General features: G+C 41.1%; 1 protein-coding gene across 2 annotated transcripts in view; it reads right to left on the bottom strand.

The window, feature by feature from the left end:
* The window catches only part of SMG1 (SMG1 nonsense mediated mRNA decay associated PI3K related kinase), a 70258-nt gene that overhangs the window by 22727 nt on the left and 23067 nt on the right, over positions 1-24464 (bottom strand). For both annotated transcript variants that reach the window (XM_065030684.1, XM_065030685.1), the window contains 29 exons: positions 23618-23791; positions 21862-22086; positions 21114-21215; positions 19874-20143; positions 19242-19372; positions 18389-18550; positions 18073-18191; positions 17253-17340; positions 17067-17168; positions 16500-16640; positions 16014-16213; positions 15530-15726; positions 14692-14859; positions 12312-12466; positions 11096-11241; positions 10221-10422; positions 8376-8485; positions 7874-8021; positions 7358-7517; positions 6098-6218; positions 5225-5473; positions 4663-4947; positions 3714-3858; positions 2660-2798; positions 2172-2402; positions 1909-2086; positions 1246-1407; positions 690-907; positions 336-490 (listed from right to left, as the gene is read on the bottom strand). In XM_065030684.1, the coding sequence (XP_064886756.1) occupies positions 336-490; positions 690-907; positions 1246-1407; positions 1909-2086; positions 2172-2402; positions 2660-2798; positions 3714-3858; positions 4663-4947; positions 5225-5473; positions 6098-6218; positions 7358-7517; positions 7874-8021; positions 8376-8485; positions 10221-10422; positions 11096-11241; positions 12312-12466; positions 14692-14859; positions 15530-15726; positions 16014-16213; positions 16500-16640; positions 17067-17168; positions 17253-17340; positions 18073-18191; positions 18389-18550; positions 19242-19372; positions 19874-20143; positions 21114-21215; positions 21862-22086; positions 23618-23791 (4883 nt within the window). The remainder of the gene's footprint in view (positions 1-335; positions 491-689; positions 908-1245; positions 1408-1908; positions 2087-2171; positions 2403-2659; positions 2799-3713; positions 3859-4662; positions 4948-5224; positions 5474-6097; positions 6219-7357; positions 7518-7873; positions 8022-8375; positions 8486-10220; positions 10423-11095; positions 11242-12311; positions 12467-14691; positions 14860-15529; positions 15727-16013; positions 16214-16499; positions 16641-17066; positions 17169-17252; positions 17341-18072; positions 18192-18388; positions 18551-19241; positions 19373-19873; positions 20144-21113; positions 21216-21861; positions 22087-23617; positions 23792-24464) is intronic.

The raw sequence follows: 24464 nt of genomic DNA, 5'->3' as shown, positions 1-24464 counted from the left end.
CGTGCTTGTCCTCATTCCAGCTGACTTGTGAGAAAGACCTGGGAAAGAAGAACTACAGGATCCCACAGTCCACGACTTAATATACATCAGATTCTAATACATTAAGGAAATTGCAACATGGAGCAACAGGTAGCCTGTTGTTGTTTCTCATTTGATTGGAGTACTAGCTGTAGCATCAAAACGTCCTTGAAATACGGTCAGCGACTTACAAAGCAGCGGGTAGGATAGCACAAATTCAGGAGCAGAACCACTGCTGATTGGTTTGACTGTATGTTTCCTCAAGAACAAACACTTGCTACAATCATCACTTGAATTATTAAAAAAAAGAGACATACTTCCGTAAAGTGTTGTTGTTTTGGACCCTCTTGACTTCGTCTTCCAGTTGTTGAATCCTCCTGAGGACGTACATGTGCTGCTGCAGTAAGACTCCCAACCAAAGCTCATCCCAAAGAACGGTAACTCTGCGCAATTCAGCCACCAGCATCTGAACCTGAATCAAATAAATTAAGATTTATTTACTTTTAGGAGTACTAGTATTAAGACTTATTCTTGAAGATTAATTTGATAAAAGACAACAGCCTAACAAAAAAAGATGCACCAAATTTTCAGTAGGCCTTCCACAAGACAGACAAATTACATAGTTTGTGGTTCAAATAAAAGCACAAGTAACACACATTTGCATTATTTACCTGCAATACCATTGTTGGATTTGCAGCAGAGAGTTTCTCCACAATTTTGCTGTAACAATCTTGCATCATTGCTTGGTCTTCATTTAACCCCACTTTTGTATCATCTTTACTGCTTTCTTGAGAAGCTGTGGGGCTCCCTCCATCACATTCACCACCCAGCAGTTCTTCTCCTTGAATATTACCCAGCAAAGTGGGGATAGCAGAAGGCAGCTTGTTCCCTACATTAAAAACAGATGTTGAAATATTATTTACACTGTTCTGGCCTTGAAAGATACATCACTCAATACTTCATTTAGCACCAGGTCTCCATAATATATTAAGTACTGGCCAAATATATGATGATAAAATTGAAAAAAACAAAACAACTTATTTGACAAACCAGTATATCAAATGAAAGTTGTCAGTGAGGTCCATAATAAAATGGTTTTAAGACAGAAAGTATCAGAGTTAGTGGAAAAAAACCCGCAAACACCCTCAGTATCATTTTATCCAGTACAAAAAAAAAAAAAAATGTATCAGCTGAAGTGTATTTGAACAGTTATTTTTTCCTCCATACCTGAAGTCTGGGATTCACTGCTGAGTGAAATGGTACCCACGATTGCAGGATACAGTATGAGGTGAGGAGAATCTTGAGCCACTCGACACAATAAGTTGCAAATACTCTGACGAACATACACTTCGGGATGATTGAGGCGGGAGAAAAGCTGGGGAATAATACCTGCATAGACAGGAAAGAAAATGTGCCGGTTCATTTCCACACACTTCAAATGATACAGAATTTTATTTTCAAAAGTATGCTGGTTTTGCATTAGGAAAACACAAATATCTATTTTCCCCAACAGAAACTTCTTATTTTAAATAACTGTCTTTCACAGTACAGGCAACAGCTTATTTCCCTCTATTATTCAAATACAGATATTATCAGATGCAATATAGAAATCCTTCAGTCAAGTTCTAAGAAATTAGTTCTGTGCATTGTATCTGTAATTTAATTTTTTTAAAAATAAGGAGAATCACATTAGTATTTCATGAAATCAGCACAGCTGGATGTTTCAAAAGAAAGTACAATTTGGCAATCGTTGGGCTCCTCTGCTGCCACCTTCCACATTTAATTCAATAACCTTTTGTGGGAAAGTCCCTGAGCGACCGAAGCCAGATGTGTTATATTTAGGGGAAATGCATCAAAATTCATTTTAGCAAGTAGATAAGATGTCCTTACCTCTCCAAGGAGCTGTAGGGGTAGTTTCCAGCCCATGCTCCAGATACTGGCGAAGTTCTCCAGCATGTTTCACGAGCAATCGTAACAGCCTGAGAGTTGCCATCACAATCACATCATCAGTGCTTTGCTCAGAAGTGTTCCTCAAGTGCAGTCTGGGATCATCTTCATCGAGTGGAACCTTGAAAGAAAGAAATTCTGCTCTAAGTTCATGTCATTATTTAGGGAAGTTTGTAACTGGCTTCCTTATCAGCACAAACACTGACCTGACCAGCGTTGAGTTTGAGGAAGGTGAAATATGCACTGCAGGAGAGTTTATAGAGACTGAAGATTCTGTCTACAACTTTCCTCCACACTTTAATTAACCCTTCTGTTGCATTTTCATCAAGATCTGAAAGCCAGGGACAAGTCGTTAATAACTGACGCCATATAACGTCCACCATATTATCTTCCTCGTTGTCTTCGTTTTCAGTGATCTGTAGTGTCATATCTTCATCCTAAATGCCAATAGGAAGACAATAGACTTGATTAAGTCCTCTGACCATTTCCACAAGCAGTATCAGCTCCTAACCCAGCTGCTGTCTCGGGAATATTCACGCAATTGCATCACTCCATCAAATTACCACAGTCAGCAGAATGTTACCACCTCGCTGATCTTAATTGTAAAACATTTACAAGAATTAATACTAATCACAAGTAAAGTAGGTTTTACACTGAAGCTGAACAGTTTTTAAGCAAACAAATTCACACTAACTTGAATCCCAGCTGGACGACACACTGCCTGCCCAAGGATCCCGTAGATTTTCTCTTTATCTTCCTCTGCAATGTTGTCTGGAAGCAAGTTCTGAACCTCCGATTTTTCCCGGGGCAGCAGTCGAACACCTTCTCCCTGACTGTAACATGTAAGGAATTATTGATCCTCAATATATTAGTATTTGTAGAGCTACTGAACACATTAACATTGAATAGTGTCCTGGTTTTGTCAAAAAACAAGTTTCTCTTTTAGTGAATTTGCCCGTCAGCTAAAGCTTCATATGAGCTGCATTTTCCTGGAGAACCAGATACATGTTTTGGTGAACACAGCAATGGAATGTGAAGTTACTGATAAGCATGGATGTGCATCTTGCGAGAGGGACGATGAAAAACAGGTGACCAAGAAACTGACCAACTGAGTATAACATCCCATTCACCTGATACTTCATATAGAAGTGGGAGATCACGAGGATCTCACCCCTTTTCCTTATGGCGACATTAGGAGAGGACCTTGTGAGTTGTCCCTGCGAACTGAGGCCAGTGACAGACTGAATCCAGCTCCGGTTGGCTGGAGAGTCCAGTCCAGGACTTCAGGTGCCAGTTCTGCAGTTGCTGAGACTTTCAAGATTGGTTTTGTATATTTTGTATTATTTTCTCTATTCTTATCAGTAGCATTAGTAAAACATTGTTAATTGTTCCAACTCTCTTCTATCTGTCCTTCTTTCCCTCCCGATCACCTGTGCTGAGTGGGAAGGGAAAGAGGGGGAAGGGGGGAGGAGGTTAACAATACATCTGCCAGGGTTTTATTGTCACCCTGCAATCTAAACCCTCGACATATACAACTTCTTGAAGGAAAAAAAAATCTTCACCCTTTAACTCAGAATTAAATTTACTTCTTCTTAGAGATGACAAGTAATCAAGAGAACATCCACAGTTCTCTGCTCACATGTGGCTTCTGACCACAAAACAAAATAATCATAAATATAAAGCTAGGGTTTACCTTCAGAAAGAAAAATAGTTGTGCCATACAAAGGGAAAAGTTCGGATGAATTTACCTGGCATTATCAACTACTTTCCGGCCCCATCTATAAGCCCAACTAGCCAGGGCTGCCCAGGATTTGGCCACCTCAGGTGCCTGCACTGAAGACAAGTGGTAGAGCTGGCCCAGGATGAAGTCGGGTTCTCCAACGCCGATATTTACTGTGATGGCAGAAAGAGAGCGGTGTGCGTTACCATGTAAAACCTCGTTTCCTCAATATACAAAATAACAGCAACATATTTTAAGTACCTAATTTTTTTTTGGTCAAGTTAGTACCCAAAAGGGTCAAGTTTTCCAACATGCAGTTATTTTCAGTTCTGACACTGGCAGCAAAACAAAGACCAGTTTTTCATTCACTAACAACCACTGCCGACACTTTACAATTTTCTCTTTCACAAAAAGATGGTGCTGAGGCAAGAAACTCATGATCTCCAGAAGAGGAAGGTGCTTCTGAAATCAGACTTAGGAACTACGCAGGGCAGTTTGTGTGTTTATTTGTCTATATATTTATTTTCATCACCATCAAGTCAAAAAGCCCCTACTACTTAACATCCATTAGCAGCTCTAAAATAATTATGGTTCTGCAACAGAGGAATTAAGTTATTTGTGAAATCCATGCTTAAGCAAAGAAAGAACTTTGCATTTGAAGAAAAGTCTGCCAAAAACTGGGAATTCAGGTGTGTTTTGTGGCAAGAACGTGTAGATCAAAGATTACAAGAAAACCTAAGGCTAGTGCTTTTCACCTTTCTCAGGCCCTTCAAAATGTAAGTCTTATCCATGCTCAATCTGAGAGATCTAATTCAAACTAACAGTTATAGGACCTGAAAGCAGACAGAAGTATGACAAAATTTGATGCCCTCCTCATAAAATGAACACAATCCAGTTTCTTGTTCAGGCCACGATCACTCTAATCAGAAACATGTGAAAGAAATATGAAATATCAATATTAAGAAGAACACCTCTACCTGTAGATTCACTTTCAATCCTAGGATATTCTTCTTCCAGTGTATTAACAGCTGGGAGATCAATCAAATGATATATGTTTTTAGACAAGGTAGACAGACCAGTGTGATTCTGCTGCTGCCGAGCTCTATACACTTGTTTCAGCTGTCCCGAAATCTCTTTCCATTCTGCTTGAATCCATTTTGCCAGCGTGAGAATAGATTTAGCAACTGCATATTCAGCTTTGGCAGATTTGCAGAAGGATATGGCACAGGAACTCAGCATTTCCATGGCATGTGTTGACTGACCTGCACATCACGAAAAGTGTATCAGTAGTGTTCACTGCATTCAAAACGCTTCCAAAATTCAGCATACGCAGCTTGTAACAGTATATTTTTACATAGAAAATACTCTTTTGAAGTTAAAAATGACAAGGAGAAAAAGACTTGTGAAAACGCTTTCAGATTGAGACAACAGTTAATAGGATTAAATCAATGCCTAATGATACTGCCCCATAAAGGGGAATTAGCCTGGTTATAAGGACAAGAAGTCCAAGTAGCTCCAACATCACCAGCAAATCCTCACCTGCTGTGTACAACAATTTTGTTTTCTCAATGTCAAGTTCAGGACCCCATTTTTCATCTATCTGACCAGGCGCAGACAGTTTTTTGAAGTGCTGGACTAAGTCCTGTGCAGTGGTGGTTCTTCCCAGCTGAACTTCGCTGCACTGGGCGAGCAGCCGCGTGGCCAGGGCGATATTTCCTCGCTTCCGGGCAAATTTCGCTGCCGTTAAGCCCAACTCCATTAGATGGCTTTTAATTGGGACCGTTGGTTCTGAAGAAGAGCGCGAGAAAATAAAGTTATTCAACAGTGATTCGCACTGGGGGTATAAAGATATTTTCTGCCCAAGGTATTCTGCATGTGGCCATCAGTAAAAAATTGCTCAGCTCTTCTGTATTTCCTAATCCTTCCTTCAGAAATTTAGATGATTTCATTTCTGCCTAGAATACTTATATACCCCATCTGAAACAAAGAATATATATCCAGAGATTTTCTGCTGGGCAAAAGAGTAACTTATTCAGTATAAGCATTCTTCTTCACTAAGAAATCTACTTGTCCCCCAATACAACTTTTTTCCCATTACCCCTTATTATACTACACATTTAAATGGCTTTTATGACTGTTAAAGACCCATTATTGATAGTGTTGAAGCATTTAAAGCGAAAGCACTTAAAGCGTGAAGAGATGAGCAAGTAAAACACAATTAGAAGAGTTAAATATAGAACTGCTAAACCTTTCAGAAGATTTTTCTTTTTAGTTGTAAAGCAAGATGCCTAAATAACCAAAACCTGGCTTTTAAAAACTAATGCACCTAAATCAAAGAACAAGACACAGCTGCTGTTCTCAGTTCAGATTCTGCCTTTACCTTTCCTAACGCTAAACAGAGAGCGTCTGTACCTTTCAGCTTCCCCAGCAGCTGGTTCTGGTAGGCGGTGTAGCGCAGCGCATGCATCCACGGCCGCACGTCGTGCTGCTTGCACGACCTCAGAGCCTCGTTGAAGAGAGGGATGAGACAGTCCTGGAAGAGGCACACAGGGTGCACAGCTGTCACTAAAGTGTATCTTCATTTATCAAGACAAAAGACCAGTTTAGCGCATAAGAAATATTCTTGTTTGTATTAGTAAACACTCTTTAACTATTAAAGTGCAAGTAAAACTAATAAAACGCCCCTCAGTTCCAGCAGGACAGGGAACTGCTGGAGAGAGTCCAGCGCAGCCACCAAGATGCTGAAGGGAGTGGAGCATCTCCCGTGTGAGGAAAGGCTGAGGGAGCTGGGGCTCTGGAGCTGGACAAGAGGACACTGAGGGGGGACTCATTCCTGGGGATCAATATGGAAAGGGGGAGTGTCAGGAGGATGAAGCCAGGCTCTTCTGGTGACAACCAGTGACAGAACAAGGGGCAATGGGTGCAAACTGGAACACAGGAGGTTCCACTGAAATATGAGAAGAAACTTGTTCCCGGTGAGGGTGGCAGAGCCTGGCCCAGGCTGCCCAGGGAGGTTGTGGAGTCTCCTTCTGTGCAGACATTCCAACCCGCCTGGACACCTTCCTGTGTAACCTCATCTGGGTGTTCCTGCTCCATGGGGGGATTGCACTGGATGAGCTTTCCAGGGCCCTTCAACCCCTGACATTCTGGGATTCTGTGAAATATGTTTTATGCAACGCTAGAAAGACATGCTTCATTTTGAGAGGACAACACAATAGCTCAAAATCAAGCAACGCGATTCTGAACAACACTATTAGAAATCAGAACTAGATAATGCACATTGGTCAAAGCTTGACGGTGAGTTTTCAATTGCTGAAGTAATTGGTTTTTGATAAATATTTTAAAAGTAAACTACACGTGTGTGTTGTAGGAATAAGTGTTACAATACAAAAATATATCAATACTTCTCTAAAAAGCAGCTGCCAATGAACCTTTAAAAATACTGTAAGTAATTGAAAGAGATGGTATATTTACAACTATAGATAGGAACCCAGTGGAGATATAAATTTAAAATCACCTGGGTCGAGGCACGCTAAAAAAACTAAATGTGGTCTTTTTATAGCATGATTCACTATAGCCAAAACAATGAACGAGTTCTCTATACTCAATAGCTCATGACATGAGATGGAGAAAGACACAACTCCACGTCAGGTGTGAAACATGCAGTGGTACCTCTGATGTCAGCCTGTTGGAGACAGTATTTTCCAAAGCAGAGCAACAATACAGCTGCAGAGTGCTCAGCACTGGTAAGGACTGAGACACCGTGAGCGTGGAGAGTCTCAAAGGTCCAATCGCGATCCGGGATGTTTGCTTTAAGTACTTGATCACATTTCTGAAAGAAAATATTCAGGTTGGTTTTGTTAGTGAGACTTTAAGAGTAAACAGCGATATCAAAATTACAACAGAAAACGCAAATTCAGCTTCAAGAGATGTGGAGAAAATGTTGCAGCATCACGCACAAGTTCCCATATGATATTTTAATAATCAACTGACAAGAAGCAAAACTTCAGCAGCTCAAAGAACTACACGATCTCCGAGGTAAACATTGCCTTATTTTTCCACAGTAAGCTTATCACTCACAACAGCTAAAACCAGTAGTAAACTGCCCTGAAGCACACACTTTACACAAAGTTCAGTTTAACAAAGCACAACAGATTTTCCCAGTATATTCCATTTATTCCAGCTTACTCAGATATGGCCTGCCACTTCTGCTCCTGCTCCGGGTGGTTCACAGCTGTTGCCAGACACACGGCGCTTCTTAAAAGCTGCACTTCAACTGCTTTTTGAAGTTCTCTTGGATCAGGACTTAACATATTGGGAAGGAGCTTCTTCATGTCTACAAGGAGATTCAACAACTCAAATCAACTAAAATTGTCACATTTTGTCATTGTTTGAGAAAGTAAGAAAGCTTGGAAAAAAGGTTTTTAATATCTATCTGTGTATGGGTTCTTTCATATTAGAAACTGATGATAAATTACTCAGAAACAGACACGTTAACTCCAGAAAACACACTTGTATCGACATTTAGAATGAGCACTACCAATCATTTTGAAGCTCGACCCGTAAAGATTACGGTCAGTCCACTGAACACAGCAAAACTGCATGAAGAATTTCAGTCTGTCGTTTATAGACACAGATACATGAATAGCTGCTTCTGTATTTAAAGTAGCATTAACTTATGCATTCATACCTATTTTTTCTTTGGATCCCCCTGCAAGCAGGTTGATATTTTCTCCTGGTAATAATTCTAGTTGTTCAGTGCATTCAGTAAGTTGTCCAGACTCAAAGCTGCTCAAAGATCTGCAAATCAATAGTTACAGTTTTATTTTCACATTTCTTACTTCATACCAGTTGCTAAATAACTTATAATTACATAAAAAGGAAGTAAGTCTCGAGCTTAACTCAAAGCCCTTCTGATTAATCCTGGTTTTTAGAGAGAGCAGTAAAGGACAATAGTGCAATAGGGCAATTCAATATGCAAGTGAAAGGAAAACACACCTCACCAGCTATGAGGCTTTTCATCACTCTATACATAATACTCTTCTAGAACAGTCAGGAGGAAAAAGGTCGACTTTGGAAGAGTTTAACAGCAAACAAAAATCCAACACTTCTTTTAACCCCAACTACACAAAGAAAAATAAGTTTTGGGGCAGAATTTCATGAGGCCACGGTCTCAACTCTTCATTTTATTTAAACCAAAATTCCAGAAACACCAGAATATCGTGCAGGTCATACATTATACAAATTTATCTTGCTTAACAGCCTGAAGGAAATAATACGGGCTTTATAGATTTTTTACAGAACTGCACAGAAAAGGCACTGAAAGGTTAAGGAGGTTGATGGCTCAGAACACAGAAGACCTGACGGTTCCAAGAACAGTCACTTTTTCAGACCCACAAGATTGTATTTCAAAGCCTCCTTCTATGCTTTTATTTTCAACTCAAGAAATTCCAGCCAAAAGGACTTTATGATGTTTACTGGAGCGGGTCCAGAGAAGAGCAACAAGACTGGGGAAGGGACTTGAACACAAGCCCTATGGGGAGAGGCTGAGGGAGCTGGGCTTGTTTAGTCTGGAGAAGAGGAGGCTTAGAGCTGAGCTCAGCACTCTCTAGAACTACCTGAAGGGCAGTTCTAGCCAGGTGGGGATTGGGCTCTTCTCCCAGGCAGTCAGCAATAGGACAAGGGGGCATGGGCTTCAACTCTACCAGGGGAAATTGAGGCTGGAGATGAGAAAGCAATTCTTTACAGAGAGAGTGGTCAGGCATTGGAATGGCTGCCCAGGGAGGTGCTGGACTCACCGGCCCTGGAGGTTTGTAAACTGAGATTGGACATGGCACTTAGAGCCATGATCTAGTGAATGGACTGGAGTTGGACCAAGGGTTGGACTGGATGAGCTCTGAGGTCTTTTCCAACCCAGTCGATTCTGTGATTATAGAGATGGAAAGTAATCAAGTTGTCAAATGAAATGGAAAGGATCCTTAAACCTTGAAGCACTATTTCAATGCCACAAATATTTTTTTCATGAACCAGGCAAATATTGAGGGTTAGGAAATAAAAGCACAAGCTTCAAGTCTAAATTCTATTTGAAAAAAATGAAAAAAATAGTTTAAGTAGTCACGACCACCACCTTAATATACTTTTTACATTAAATTAATGAATTAAAGTAATTTTACAAACTGCACCACTGACAAGCATTTTAATTTTTACTATTTGCGTGAAAGGATTTATCTTCTGCCAATAGAAGCAGAATGAATTTGATATATTCTATTTTCAATTAAAAGCTGTATTTCTGAAATACTAAGAAGCTTCAGCAGCCAGAAAAGCCAGAGCAACTGTTCGGAATTCTGTTACCTCTTTACTTATCTGTATGGATACTAAACATCAAGGCCAAGATTTCCCCCTCCCAAGAACACAACCTTCTCATCACACCCCTATTTCAATGACAACCACTTTCTAAAATCCATAAAAACTTTAACATTTCCCTTCTAAGACACTGAACCCAAGGTACCGCTGAATATCTTCATTATGCCCTTACTTTATGTAATTAAAATCTGCTTTCAGGTTGATTGAGGTATTACTATTGCTTTTCTTCAAGTCGTGGACCATGTTTTGCCACTCCTGCACCGCAGCCCAGTCAGCGATGGAGATGTAACATTCACACGCCTTGTTCCCCAGGTAGTTTATCACCTCCGGGGACGAGTCGCTTGGCTTAGTCAGAACAGTTTTTCTAGTTTCTCCTGTGAAATGAAAAAAGTAGTATACATACTTAAATATACATTGATGCTTATATATTTTAAAATAGCAATTCTATTACACAAATGTAATTTCTACCTCTTTTGCCAAGAAAATATATTTTTTTTTACATCAGTTACATAAGATTTAGAGTATTCATCTTCCACTTATACATTAAAAAAATAGAACATTTTCAAAGGAGGTTTTAAAAAAATTTAGTCCCCAGCTGAAAAGAAGCATCAAAACAGGAAAAAAAGAACTAATTTAGGAACAAAGAAGATCCCTTTTCAAAGATGAAACAGAATACTGAAACAGTCTCAGCAGTTAAACAGCTCTGACTAACTAGTGTGTTCATGATAAAGTTATGTCATAAATACTAAGCCTTCAGTTATGATGATCTAAAGTAATGCAGAACTAAATTAGTAAATTACAAAGTGTTTTACCTATAATTTTTAGTCTCATTCAGCTAGACCTCAGTACCGCAACCCCTCATATCTACACATAACATCGGTTTCAAGGGCATTAAGCAGCTCAGTTTAACTGCAGATGGAAACAGGTTTTCAGATTTAAGAATTAGACGCTATAATTACCACAGCTATACCACTGCATGTTCTGATTGTATGTACACACAGCTATGAAACAGTTATTTCTCTTCAAAATAAACCACTAAATACTGACCATTGATGGAATGCTTGGGGCTGGCGTTGTTGACGCTGTTGGAATTGGCCAACTTGAGCACAGTTTTGTCAAAGCCCGTGATGCAGCAATCCATCCCCGTCATGGAGCACAGGTGCTCCTGGTACTCCGCAGTTGCTTTCTCAAACCTTCAATGGTTTAAGAACTTCGTCAGCATTTGATAAAAACAAGTTCTCTTTTTTGGTAAATCGACTATATTTAACATTTCTTTACCACAATGCTCAAAAAGTTGACGGCGCCTTTGGCAAAAGAAAGGGATTAACACGGAACACAAGTTTACTGGTTGAATTTCCAGGTTATGGCACAGTATACAAGATCTTCTGTTCAGGTTTTAATGCCAATTTCAAACCAAGTACAGGTTGAAGGAGATACATCAGTTTCATATTTGACTGCCACGCTTTTAACCTGAACGAGTAAAGCTGGATACTGATGACCTACATATCATTTAACAGATGATTGTAAAACTGGATCTAGGGCACCAATTTATACCTTAGACTGGACCCTTCTGAGAAACTTCTCAGATATTACAAAGATGCATATTATTTACAGGAATCTAAAGAAAACAGGAAAAAGCTATAAAACCTCATTTTTCGGTCTTGTCTGGGTTTTTTACACGGCAGGTAAATAATGAAAGGTGGCTCTTTTTCATTGCATAGAGATAAAAGGATGCATTCCTTTCAGGAGGTGAAAACGTCAAAATGAAGCCATACCCTAGCTGGAACACTGACCCACTTATTTGCATCTGCAGCCAAAGTTTCTACTTCAACAGCCATAGAAGCCACTTTTTCAAAGCTGAACTAAAACTGCAAAGCATCTCCCTCAGAGTCCCCCTCTTGGCAAACCGTGGCAGGTAATCAGATCACGCCGTCTGTCAGAAACTTCATTAGGAAGTATCTGAATTAATAATATTTTGCAATGGAAAATTAAACACAATACGAAAACAGTAATGCTGTGTAGGAACAACTGAAAAAAAACAGCTTAGGAATGCTGTTTATAGTTAAATCCTGGTCATTTACTTAGAAGTTAAAATACCTAAGAATGCTGGATGCATTAGGTATCTCTGCAAAACACGATGACTTTAATTGATATAGAAATTAGATCAGACTTAATTTACGCCACAAGATTAAGAAGCAGAACTATGCATAAGGAGAAAAATAACGTCTGTGTTTGTAGCATCCAGTGATGTGAGAAAACTCACCGGCCTTCCGCTTGCTGAGCTACGGAATGGATCCAGGCCAGACTCCTCCCCAGCACCGCCGACGACCAGACCGCGATGCCCTGGATGGCTTCAGGACAGTGCAGCTCGCACAGCGCTTCCACCAGCATCATAATTGTCACTTCCAATTCATTTCCCTAAAGCCAAACCAAAAGCTTTACTTAGCTAATCTCATATACAACAAGAGCTATAGACACGGTTACATATTTGGAAGCGGTAAAGTAGTATTTCATTATATGCATCCACAAGTGAAGTATTAATGCTCCACTGTTAATACTATTAATATTCTGCATATCCATCCATCTCAGTGCTTTTGCAGAAGGGAAGAGGATATGCAGAGAATTCAAAGCCTGAACGTCAGTTGTTAGCAACATGACATGACGGTCTATACCTGGAGAACCCATAAAGAAGTAGTAAATAAAATATCTAGCAAATCTCGTTTGTAAAAAAGTTTACGCAAAGCAAGTCACATACTGATGAAACTATTCAACCTTTCCAAAAAGGCTTAAACACTTGATCCACTCGCCCTATTCCTGCACTTACCTGCTAGTTCCTCCCAGAGGACACTCAGGATCCACCTCCCTCCTGCACATATCCACGGGTAAGCAAAGACCCTACACAACCTCGGGAAGGCCTCACACCAACACAAAGTTTTAAAAAGGTTTAAGAAGAACCTTCTGCTTAAAATTGCTCAATTCAAATAGTGAACAAACTATAGCATTCATTTCTCTATGGGACTTGACCGCATACACACAACACATCCTCATCTCCAACCTCCTGCAAAAGCCCATCAATACAGAAGCAGTTTAAAACATGGATTTAAATAACAAAGAATCAACTGGGTTGGAAAAGCCCTCAGAGCTCATCCAGTCCAACCCTTGGTCCAACTCCAGTCCATTCACTAGATCACGGCACTAAGTGCCATGTCCAATCTCAGTTTACAAACCTCCAGGGCCGGTGAGTCCAGCACCTCCCTGGGCAGCCATTCCAATGCCTGACCACTCTCTCTGCAAAGAATTGCTTTCTCATCTCCAGCCTCAATTTCCCCTGGCAGAGTTGAAGCCCATGGCCCCTTGTCCTATTGCTGATGCCTGGGAGAAGAGACCAATCCCCACCTGGCTAGAACTGCCCTTCAGGTAGTTCTAGAGAGTGCTGAGCTCAGCTCTAAGCCTCCTCTTCTCCAGACTAAACAAGCCCAGCTCCCTCAGCCTCTCCCCATAGGGCTTGTGTTCCAGTCCCTTCCCCAGTCTTGTTGCTCTTCTCTGGACCTGCTCCAGCACTTCAATCTCTTTCCTGAGCTGAGGGGCCCAGAACTGAACACAACACTCCAGGTGTGGCCTCCCCAATGCAGAGTACAGGGGAAGGGTCACTGCCCTTGTCCTGCTGACCACGCTAGTTTGGATACAGGACAGGACACCATTGGCCTTCTTGGCCACCTGGGCACACTGTTGGCTCAATGTTGAGCCTCTTGTCCATTAGTCCCCCCAGGTCCCTTTCTGCCTGAGTGCTCTCCAGCCACTCTGTGCCCAGCCTGGAGCGCTGCAGGGGGTTGTTGTGGCCAAAGTGCAGGACCCGGCACTTGGCCTTGTTGAACTTCAGCCCACTGGAATAGGCACATTTTTCCAGTCTATCCAGATCCCTCTGCAGAGCCTCCTGCCTTCCAGCAGGTCGACACTCCCTCCCAACTTGGTGTCATCAGTAAATTTGCTGATGATGGTCTCAATCCCCTCATCTAAATCGTCAATCAAGATGTTAAACAGGACTGGACCCAACACTGACCCCTGGGGACACCACTAGTGCCTGGCCGCCAGCTGGATGCAGCCCCATTCACCAGCACTCTCTGGGCCCGGCCCTCCAGCCAGTTCTTAACCCAGCAGAGAGTGCACTTGTCCAAGCCATGGGCTCCCGGCTTTTGCAGGAGTATATTATGGGAGACATTGTCAAAGGCCTTGCTGGAGTCCAGACAGACCACATCCACGGCTTTCCCCTCATCCACCAGCTGGGTCACCTGATCATAAAAGGAGATCAGGTTGGTCAGACAGGACCTGCCCCTCCTAAACCCATGCTGGCTGGGTCTGATCCCTTGTCCATCCTGAAGGTGCTGTGTGATTGCATTCAGGATGATCTGCTCCATAACCCTGTCAGGCACCAAGGTCAGGCTGACAGGCCTGTAGTTGCCAGGGTCAGCTCTGCAGCCCTTTTTGTGGATTGGGGTAACATTCGCCAATTTCCAATTGTATGGGACCTCCCCACAATCTTTTACAAACCAGTTGGTTTAATAACCACTGATTGACTTAGTTTAGTTCCCCTAGAACAGCATGGGAATATTTGTGCAAGAGTCTACATAGTCTGAGAAGAGTACCTGAGAGAGACTATTATTAGTTTTCATTTCGGTGAGTAAATCAAAGCCATGCCTGACGGTCACCGCGGGCTGGCCAGCCAGCAACCCAACTCGCATGATGGAAAGTCTAATCCGCGTTAGCCAGTCTTGGCACGTCTGACGATTAGTATAAAAGAATGTCCTGATAACCTTTAAAGACAGAAAATATATATTGTACAACACCATTTTTCTGTAGGAATCAGAATAATTAAAGCACTTAATATTTGTAACAAAGTTGGGACAGGTTTCTTTTTTTCAGATGAGTTTTAAATTGAGACATGAAGAAACAGGTAAAACTTCACATTTTGAATTTTATTAGAACAGATGGTCTGAAGTCTTGCACAGGACACAACTGGCCAGGCACACTGCCAAGCTGAAAATCTTGACATGAACTGACTAATAATTATATCTTACCGTCACATCAGAGTCCAATAATTAAACTTGGACAGTGAAGAATGTTCTGCAGTGAGGACCACACAGAAGGGTATGTTTTTTATAAATAACAAGTATATTCCTCAAGAAGCAATTTAAAGCCTCAGATAATTGTATTACTTTATAACAGGACTGCTGACAAGCTACTAATAAAAGTGACTGCTACAAATCAGAGGTGCTACAGACTGGATTCGTAGCTCTACACAAGTTACTACTCCAGAAAGAAATCCTGTTTTCACATGTTCTCCAGGAATAAGCCCAATTCAAAGCCAGAGTCTTAGACTTGGAGTTCTTCTGAAGTTCCATGGTTAAAACCTGAACAACCCAAAACCACAGTTCATTCAACCAGACTGTTCCAACCAACATCAGAGCTGCAGGACAGACAAACCTTGGGTGGAGAGGTGAGGGCATTGGCACATCCTTCGTATGCATTGTACATCAATTTTTCCAAGTTTTCCAGGTACTGCAGAAGGAGAACAAGCCTGAGCTGGTTGTTGCTGTGTCCTTCGTCATTGTCAGCAGTAGTCCACTGGCTAACGTCTTGGTCAGGATTTAATGTATGGGCTGCAAGACTCCTAATAATACCTACATATTTTATCAAAACATGGAAGAAAAGAGTTACCAGACAATATTTTATTTAAATGTGTCAAGGGACAGCAATGCTGCAGTAAAATCTCTTAAAAGTTAATAATCATTACGCAAATATTCTTCGCTATTGCATTTCTTGATGTGTCAGACAAAACTGTGCTAAAAATCTACAATCACTGAAAAATAAAACCATTGTGCTTCTCAAGTTGGACGTGAAGTTCTTAGCTGCACAACCTCTTCCCAAAATAAACACACATGAAAATAAATCATGTTCCTCACGTTACCTTCAATGGTTTGAAATGTGTCTTGGGCTCTGCCCAGAGGTGTCCGTAGCTTCGAAAGAACAGTGAACTGAGCTGCTTCCCAGACAGCCCATTGCCAGAGAACAGCATCAGTCTTGAGCAGGTTCCGCGGGATGGCTGATTGATCCCTCTTGTCCAGCCTTTGACAGCTATAGAATAATCTTTCTAACCAGTTATCCTTCCTGGAAGGAAACATCAGCACATTAACACCAGCTCATGTGGGAACAAGTTCATACTCACACACTTCGGGTCCCTATTGTTCTCAAACAAACCTCTCACAGGATCATTTCCAAGTGGCAATCACAGGCAAGTAAGCAAATAGGTGGGCATTTGAAGGTATTAATGAAGTCAGAAATGAAGGTAAAGCAACGTAATTTGTAAAGGTAACTACAAATTTTAAACCAAATACAGCTTAAATTGTTTACTATAAATTCAGCATCCACGGATTTCAGTTTTCAAAGTTCTTACCCAGTTCGGTGACAGTTTCCATACAAAATAAAACTAATGACATCAGAGAAATCCTGCGGGTGGAATGTATTACTTGGAGCTTTGCTCATATGACTTCTTATAGCCAAAGAAATTTCTTGTATTTCTGTGTGGGTACGGTTACTGCAGGAAGAGGAGGGGGGAGAAAAACAACCCAGGCTATAATCTACTTGAATAAATATAAAAAATTGCGCAAAAAAGTTACGCACACACACACACACATATATTTGCAATGACTGGAAATAAGTAAGTCCTTTAAGACAAATTGCAGGACATAATATTACTGAAGCTCTGGATAACATGGACGTTGCCAGGATTCATATTTGCCACAAGAAATGCTGCACTTCATCAAATTTGTTAATTACGTGGTGTACCACCTACTGTTCCTACACCTGCAACAACGTGGAAGAAATAGCAATACACTTGATGTTTCTTGATTTTAAATTAAGACAGTATGACAACTTGCAACTGGCATTATTTTTCAGATAAATGTCATTGAAGAAAGAAACTAAATCATTCTCTGTATTGAAGTTAATCTGGACAATTTACCTTAACACAACGTCTAAAGGAATCGACTTCAGAAGTTTTCCGAAAGTCTGTCTGACACGAGCGCCGCTATGCACTAGTTGAACACGACACACGTCAACACACCTGTATCACCAGAACAGCAAAAAAAGTCATAATGTTTCCATTAACAGCGTAATTCAAATAACATACGGAATTCTGTGCAAGTACCTTTGTAACAGGTCATCTGGGAGGGAGGAAGACAGGGCATGGAGGCTGCTGCATGCTTGAAGACAAATGTTCACATCTTCCAGAAGGGCTGAATTAAGGAGTTGAAAGAAGAAAAAGTAACTTACGCATTATTCTGGTTGTGGTAGAACATCTGAAGACGTTTTTATAGCATAGCTGGTAGCGGGAGACACAGGCTTTAAGCAATACTTTGGATTTAGTTGGCTGGTTGTACTATAACAAGTAAATGCTTAGTAACAAGAAGTGACTTGTGCTACATGTTACTTATCAGCATTTACTGACAGCTGACAGATTAATCCTTCAGTTGTCTCCATACATTGGCATCACAGAAAATATATCTCAGTAAGAAAAAACTAAGGCAAAGTTAATAACTCCCGGCCTTGGGAAGTTACTGTTCCTACTAGCATTATGTTACTGAAAGCATTTGTTCCCATTTTTCTATTTCCAGGTTCTTTTGCAATCCAAACCAGCACATCACGTCACAGGAAGGTTCCACTGCTTCTGATAAATGCAATCGTACTTGTAAGATTTGGCACATCACTGACACATTTGGTAGACTGATTTCACAACCACAAATAATTATTTTAAGAAAGTAATTGTTTGCGTAAGTAATCGGTAAGGATCCATTTGAGAAAAATGATAAGAGGGTGTAAGTTTTTACACATCACAAGGCAGAAGCATCCCTAAAAGTAAATGAAACAACAAGCAGTTACGGCTACCAGTGGCACATGATAAGGTCGCTTATGTACTCAATTATGCCACATAAAAGACAGCTAATCAGTAAAAACATGCAACATCTTACTGTTTGCTAAAAGTCCTTTACAAAACTTATGAAAAGATGGGAGAGAAAATAACGGTGCGTATGTCTCTGATTTTTTCATCAGAACGGCCACTTCCAAAGCCCATGTCATAAGTAGTCGCCTGCAAAAAACAAAAGTATTAGTCACTGTATATATAGTTACAGAAAGACACCTTTAAATAGAACTTAAAACTACTTTACCTAACAGATGAGCATTAGACTATAACTCACGTTTTTTAAACAGAAGGTTGCATAACATTAAAAATGTCCCTGGCTTTCACAGCATTTTGGTAACTATTGCAAAAAGGTAGCTAGTTACCTGGTATCTTGAATAAGGTTATCCTTCTTAAGCAGTAGTCCCAAAAGGTTTAGTATGATTGAGAAATGTTTCTTTGTTGCTGTGGTTACAGTACTTATAACCGCCCCGTCAAACAGCGAGGGAGAGGAAGAACTGAGGCTGCTGGATATGAAATGGTCATGTCTGAAACGGCAAGGAAAGCCATGGAGTGTAAAACCATCCCACCATTAGGGATAATTCCTCAAACTATACAAGAGGGGAGGAAAATAACAACAAACTGCCAAAAAAAACAAGCACACCCAAAAGAACACCAACAAAAGTCAATAAACACCCAGATAGTTACTACGTTATGTTAAAACCCAAATATTTTGATCCTTGGCCTAAAAGATCAAAGCTACAATTCTATATTAATCCATGCAGCCCAGTAACCTGGTTTCAAATGCTTAGCGAAAGAGAAATCAAACCCAAGAAATGTACAGATTAACAGTTAAACTAGTATATTCCCTTCCTTTGATGACATTCCATAGTAATAAGGTTCAAACTGTGTTTAAATCTGTTGTTTACACTTCATTACCTCTCCTAGATCTCACAGCAAAAAAATAGTAAAGCTTATTTACTTCAGTGGTTCTCCCTCAATTATCTCTAGTCAAACACAAGACTTATAACCTGCCTTTGAATAAAACGCCAAATTTTAAGCTCTCTTGGCTGGGATACAGACTCCCTGCAATTAATGAAAGTAAAAACTGATTACGGAAGTTTGGGCACCAGCTTGATTATAATAGCCTATTTAAATTCAGCCCTCGAACAGTATATTCTATTCACATCAGTCCATCCTCGTGCTCTCAAAACACAGGTGAAGTATTGATCTTCATACCTGGAACAGTGTGAATAGAGCGTATAGAGCACTGCGTACTGGACAGCAGGAAAATGAACTGCGATGTCACCATGAACGACCATCAGGTTTTTACTCAGTAGTGCAAACACAGTCGGCGAAAGGGCCCACATCTGTAAAACAATTGCAACATAAGCAAAGGAACACAAGAAATAAGACCTATTTCCATAACATTAAGTATTGTGTTTTACTACTTCTCAAGGGATATAATTTAATTTTCTGATCTCAATTATAACTATTTGCTTTCTCTTTTTAAAATAACCTATTAAAAGCAGTTTGTTTTTATTTAGGAAGAGCTGGAACCACCAGAGGACCCACTAAAGGTGTCTTGATTTTCAAGCTGTATTGCTACGACAATCTTAAAATGAATAACGCTGATGAGATGCTCTTCCCTAGAAACTGCTGCTCATTACGCACCAACTAGAGATACACTCCACTCGGTCTGGTTCCAAATGTTAATACTGGAATTTTTTCTATAACATAAGTTTGGAAACAAATGCGATCACTTTAATTACACATACATACATTACAGGTGAAATACATCATGGTACATCCTAAGTTAAAAAGTGGTTTTGCCCTTACTGCACAAACTGAATCTGTACAGTTTTACTCACCCCAATTAATGAGTTTTTTGCATTTCCAATAGTACTTAGGGCACTGAGGTCAAATATAACAATGAACTTTGCATTATCCACATTGAATATACGCTTCTTGAAAGAGTCGTGCTGGATTTCAGCACAGGCCTCGGGCAGATGTAAACTATAGAGCAGACTGTTGAGAGCACAGGTCATTTCCCCCAGGATCAGCCTGTACGCGGTTTCCAGCACAGGAATGTTCTTCAGGCTCAGCACAGCTTGGTACACAGCGTGGGCTGCTGCCACAACCTGCCAGAGACATCATTACAGCGAGAACTCGTTAGCACAGCATCATAACACATACTCATCACCAACGGAGAATTTCAAATTATGCTTCTTTAACTATTAATAGCCTAGGCTGATACACAAACCTGTCTTCAGTTTCCTGTAATAAAGTACTACATACTTACAGAATCTATTAATTACTTTCTGGATCACACACATGCCACACATCACAGAATCAAAGAATCAGAGTGTGAGGGGTTGGAAGGGCCCAGGAAAACTCATCCAGTGCAATCCCCCCATGGAGCAGGAACACCCAGATGAGGTTACACAGGAAGGTGTCCAGGCGGGTTGGAATGTCTGCACAGAAGGAGACTCCACAACCTCCCTGGGCAGCCTGGGCCAGGCTCTGCCACCCTCACCGGGAACAAGTTTCTTCTCATCTTTCAGTGGAACCTCCTGTGTTCCAGTTTGCACCCATTGCCCCTTGTTCTATCACTGGTTGTCACGAAGAAGAGCCTGGCTCCATCCTCCTGACACTCCCCCTTTCCATCTTGATCCCCATGAATGAGTCCCCCCTCAGTCTCCTCTTGTCCAGCTCCAGAGCCCCAGCTCCCTCAGCCTTTCCTCACACGGGAGATGCTCCACTCCCTTCAGCATCTTGGTGGCTGCGCTGGACTCTCTCCAGCAGTTCCCTGTCCTGCTGGAACTGAGGGGCCACAACTGGACACAATATTCCAGGTGTGGTCTCCCCAGGGCAGAGCAGAGGGGCGGGAGAGCCTCTCTCTGGTACGACGGCCGATTTACCAATTCGTGATCGAATCTAAATGCCCAAACCAAGAACAAGCTACCTCTGCCTTTTTGGAAATTTCACAGATATATTCTTAGATTTAAAAATATATCTTTCAGATGAACAAAGCTTTGCAGCTTAATAAATACATTCTAATAAATGCATGAAGGCGGTTGTAACAGACCTGGAGAAGTCACCTACTCTTACCTCTTTCTCCTTATGATAACGAAGAACAAGTAGTTTAGACTCTGGTATAAATAATTTCTCTACAAACGACGATGGTAGTTTTGTATTTATTTGTTCAACGATCTGGGGATAAAAAGCAATTATAAATACCTTCACCTGGACTGATTTTTATTAGAAGAGATTATGAAATATTAATGAAAATACTTATTCTTCTAGCTTGTATACACTATACTTATAAAGAACAGCTTTCCAGCAATGCAAGTATTTTGTGTTTGCTTTCCCGAAATCACATACAGAGAATGAGTTATTTCCAGGCTTTAACAGCCCAGCTGAGAAAGTTGTGTGATAAATTTCGATCGACGTGGGTTTAAGACTTTGTGATCTACACATTAAGAGCTGTGTGTTGAATAAATCTGATTTCCCAGGTCACGGTGTAAGTAGATAAATAAAACATATGAAGCACTAAGATTCTGGAACTCATCAGGTGGTGGTATCAATTCCAGAGGCCACAGAATGGGGCTGTCCAGTCAAGTTAGACAGGGAGAAAACCCATCCAACCCAACAACAACCCCCACCACCACTCAGGCTAAAACTAAACAGCACAAGCTGGCAGCATAAGCTTTACAGAAAAAAAACAAGCATTTAGAAGAGGAATTTGTTGCTTGTGATCAGGAAGAGTTTAATATTTATCTAATACACACACAAAGAAGTCGCTTGGAAAATAATATTTTCCGATGGGAAAACAGCAATAATAAAAATATGTACAAACCAGCGTCAACAGATTCAGGACTGAAATGATGTAATCGGTGCCACAAGTCTGACAGTTCTCCATTTGATCTAATCCATACGTGACGACCATGTCACAGTGAATGGTCATACTGGGGTCCAGGCTGCCCAGTAAAACCCCCACGCACTCGTTGGCGGCGGTGAGCACAGCTTCCGAAAAGAACACCTGGTTTGCTGCAGTCACACATCGCATCACTCGGTACAGAACCTGCCGAAGGAGAAACGCACCTCAGTTCAACTCCGATCCAAACAGACAAGGACTGCAGGCTAGTTCATCATATCCACACTCATTTGATATCTTGTCCCCTCACCTACTCTGCAGCTTAGTAAATTCTGGCAATAGAATATTCTGAATAACAACGCACTGCACTTCAGAAGTATAAGGAAAAACAAGTCTTCAATTGTATGGTTTCCTACTCAGGTAAAGACCTGCCAAGGCCTAGAAAACCTACATTTTTTATTCCGAATTCTGCTCAGTTCCAACTGACTTCAACAGAGCCCCTCTTGTAAAAGACAGACTAGCTCTCCTGAGCTTTTGTCATAAAAATCCTCTTCAGATGAAGACAAATTCCACAACCGTCTCAGCCTTAACAGGGAAATCATACACTTATTTGGCCGCAAAGTTTTGTTCCTCACAGAACTCTGCAGGAGCATAAGTTCCAGTTGTGCAGTTCATGCAGCCACCGCAAAATTCTGACTGCAGGTATTCTCGTATTTTCACTTGTTTATTTTTAATCATTCACACCTTCTACAGTTTCTGTTACAAAAGTATAGTAGCTACTTAGCACATTCTGTAATATTTGAGTTTACACCATACTATACTATAGAACAAGAGGACTTTGCTAACAGATCTGATAGATATAAATTTCAGTATGGATTAAAAAAACCCTACATTTTATAAAAATCAAACTCAATTTGAATCCAGTTTTTACCAGCATGACAGCAATGTGAATAAATGGTAACCTTATGGTTACAAAGACACATAACGCAAGTGTAAACCTAGCTGCATGAAGTTAAAATGCCTAAAAAAGTTAGTTTCCACTATATATGATTCCCATACGCTGCTGTCGCAATCTATACTTGAATATTTAACAAAATTCTTGTAGCATACTTCTTCAAGAAAATGCACCTGCCCAAAGCTGAGCTTATCACAGAATCCCAGAGTGTGAGGGGTTGGAAGGGCCCTGGAAAGCTCATCCAGTGCAATCCCCCCATGGAGCAGGAACACCCAGATGAGGTTACACAGGAAGGGGTCCAGGCGGGTTGGAATGTCTGCACAGAAGGAGACTCCACAACCTCCCTGGGCAGCCTGGGCCAGGCTCTGACACCCTCACCCCGAACAAGTTTCTTCTCATACTTCAGTGGAACCTCCTGTGTTCCTCTCTGACCTACTGACCACCCCCTTCTAACCCACCCCAGGTACCATTGGCTTCCTGACCACAAGGGCCCAGTGCTGGCTCATGGTCACCCTGCTGTCCCCAGGACCCCCAGGTCCCTTTCCCCTACGCTGCTCTCCAATAGGTCGTTCCCCAACTTATACTGGAACCTGGGGTTGTTCCTGCCCAGATTCAAGACTCTACGCTTGCCCTTGTTCTATTTCATTAAATTTTTCCCTGCCCAACTCTCCAGCCTATAGATATTCATGTCAAATTTACAAAACCTAAATAAACTCAACAGTGAACAGCATCACTTTATGGTAATAAATCAAGTCATCAAGAACCAAAAAGGTGAATTCTCACATCAGTGACATATCCTTCGGTAATGGGTGGACCCCGGATGGGGCTGAAGCGCTCCCCGATGCTCCTCACCACCGTGCTGAACACCCGCAGCAGCGCGGCCAGTTTGGGCAGCGACACGGAGGGAGGAGGAATATCTTCATCCACTGACTCCCCGGACGCCACGTGGCTCAGATCCTACAGCACACGAGTTTGACATGTCAGTGCACACAAACAGTGATGATACATGCATAAAGATCAAAATATGGGATTGAAAGTACACTATTTTCCAGACATATTATAGATACCATCCAAGAACAGATCTATCTCTCCAGTATCTCTAACTTCACATCCATACAAAGATGCAGGCAGACAATGATGAGCAAGTCACTGAGTAGCGATGAGATGCTGCTCGTTAGTTTATCACAGAAACGACATACTCACACTACATCTTGCACATTAAAACAGAGGCTTGTGATGTTCCTGACTGCTTGAACACGATCATCCCCAATGCTGCCCTGTTATAACACTTGTCTGCACACTTTTACCCACCAAATTATAAGCGCATATATACATATATGAGCACATATACATATACCTTTCCCCCCCGCAAACCCGAAATCTTCCTATAATGACAACTTCAGATCAACTTTACATCCTGTTAACTAACCAAAGGTTAAGAAGTCAAAACATCTTGTGTTAAATGAGCATGCTTTCCTTTTCTATCAGTTCCTGCCGCATTATTTCCTTCACAATATAATCCATTCCTTTATTTAAAAGGAAGACAGCTTGACAATTCATCTATGGAAGCATTAAGAATTCTTTACCCCACAGGGAATCACCACTAAAAAACTCTGGAGTTGGACAATTA

Source organism: Columba livia, chromosome 15 (genome assembly GCF_036013475.1).
Source record: "Columba livia isolate bColLiv1 breed racing homer chromosome 15, bColLiv1.pat.W.v2, whole genome shotgun sequence".
Classification (NCBI taxonomy): Eukaryota; Metazoa; Chordata; class Aves; order Columbiformes; family Columbidae; genus Columba; species Columba livia.
Note: the sequence above shows the minus strand (reverse complement) of the source record. Positions and strands in the feature narration are given on the sequence as shown.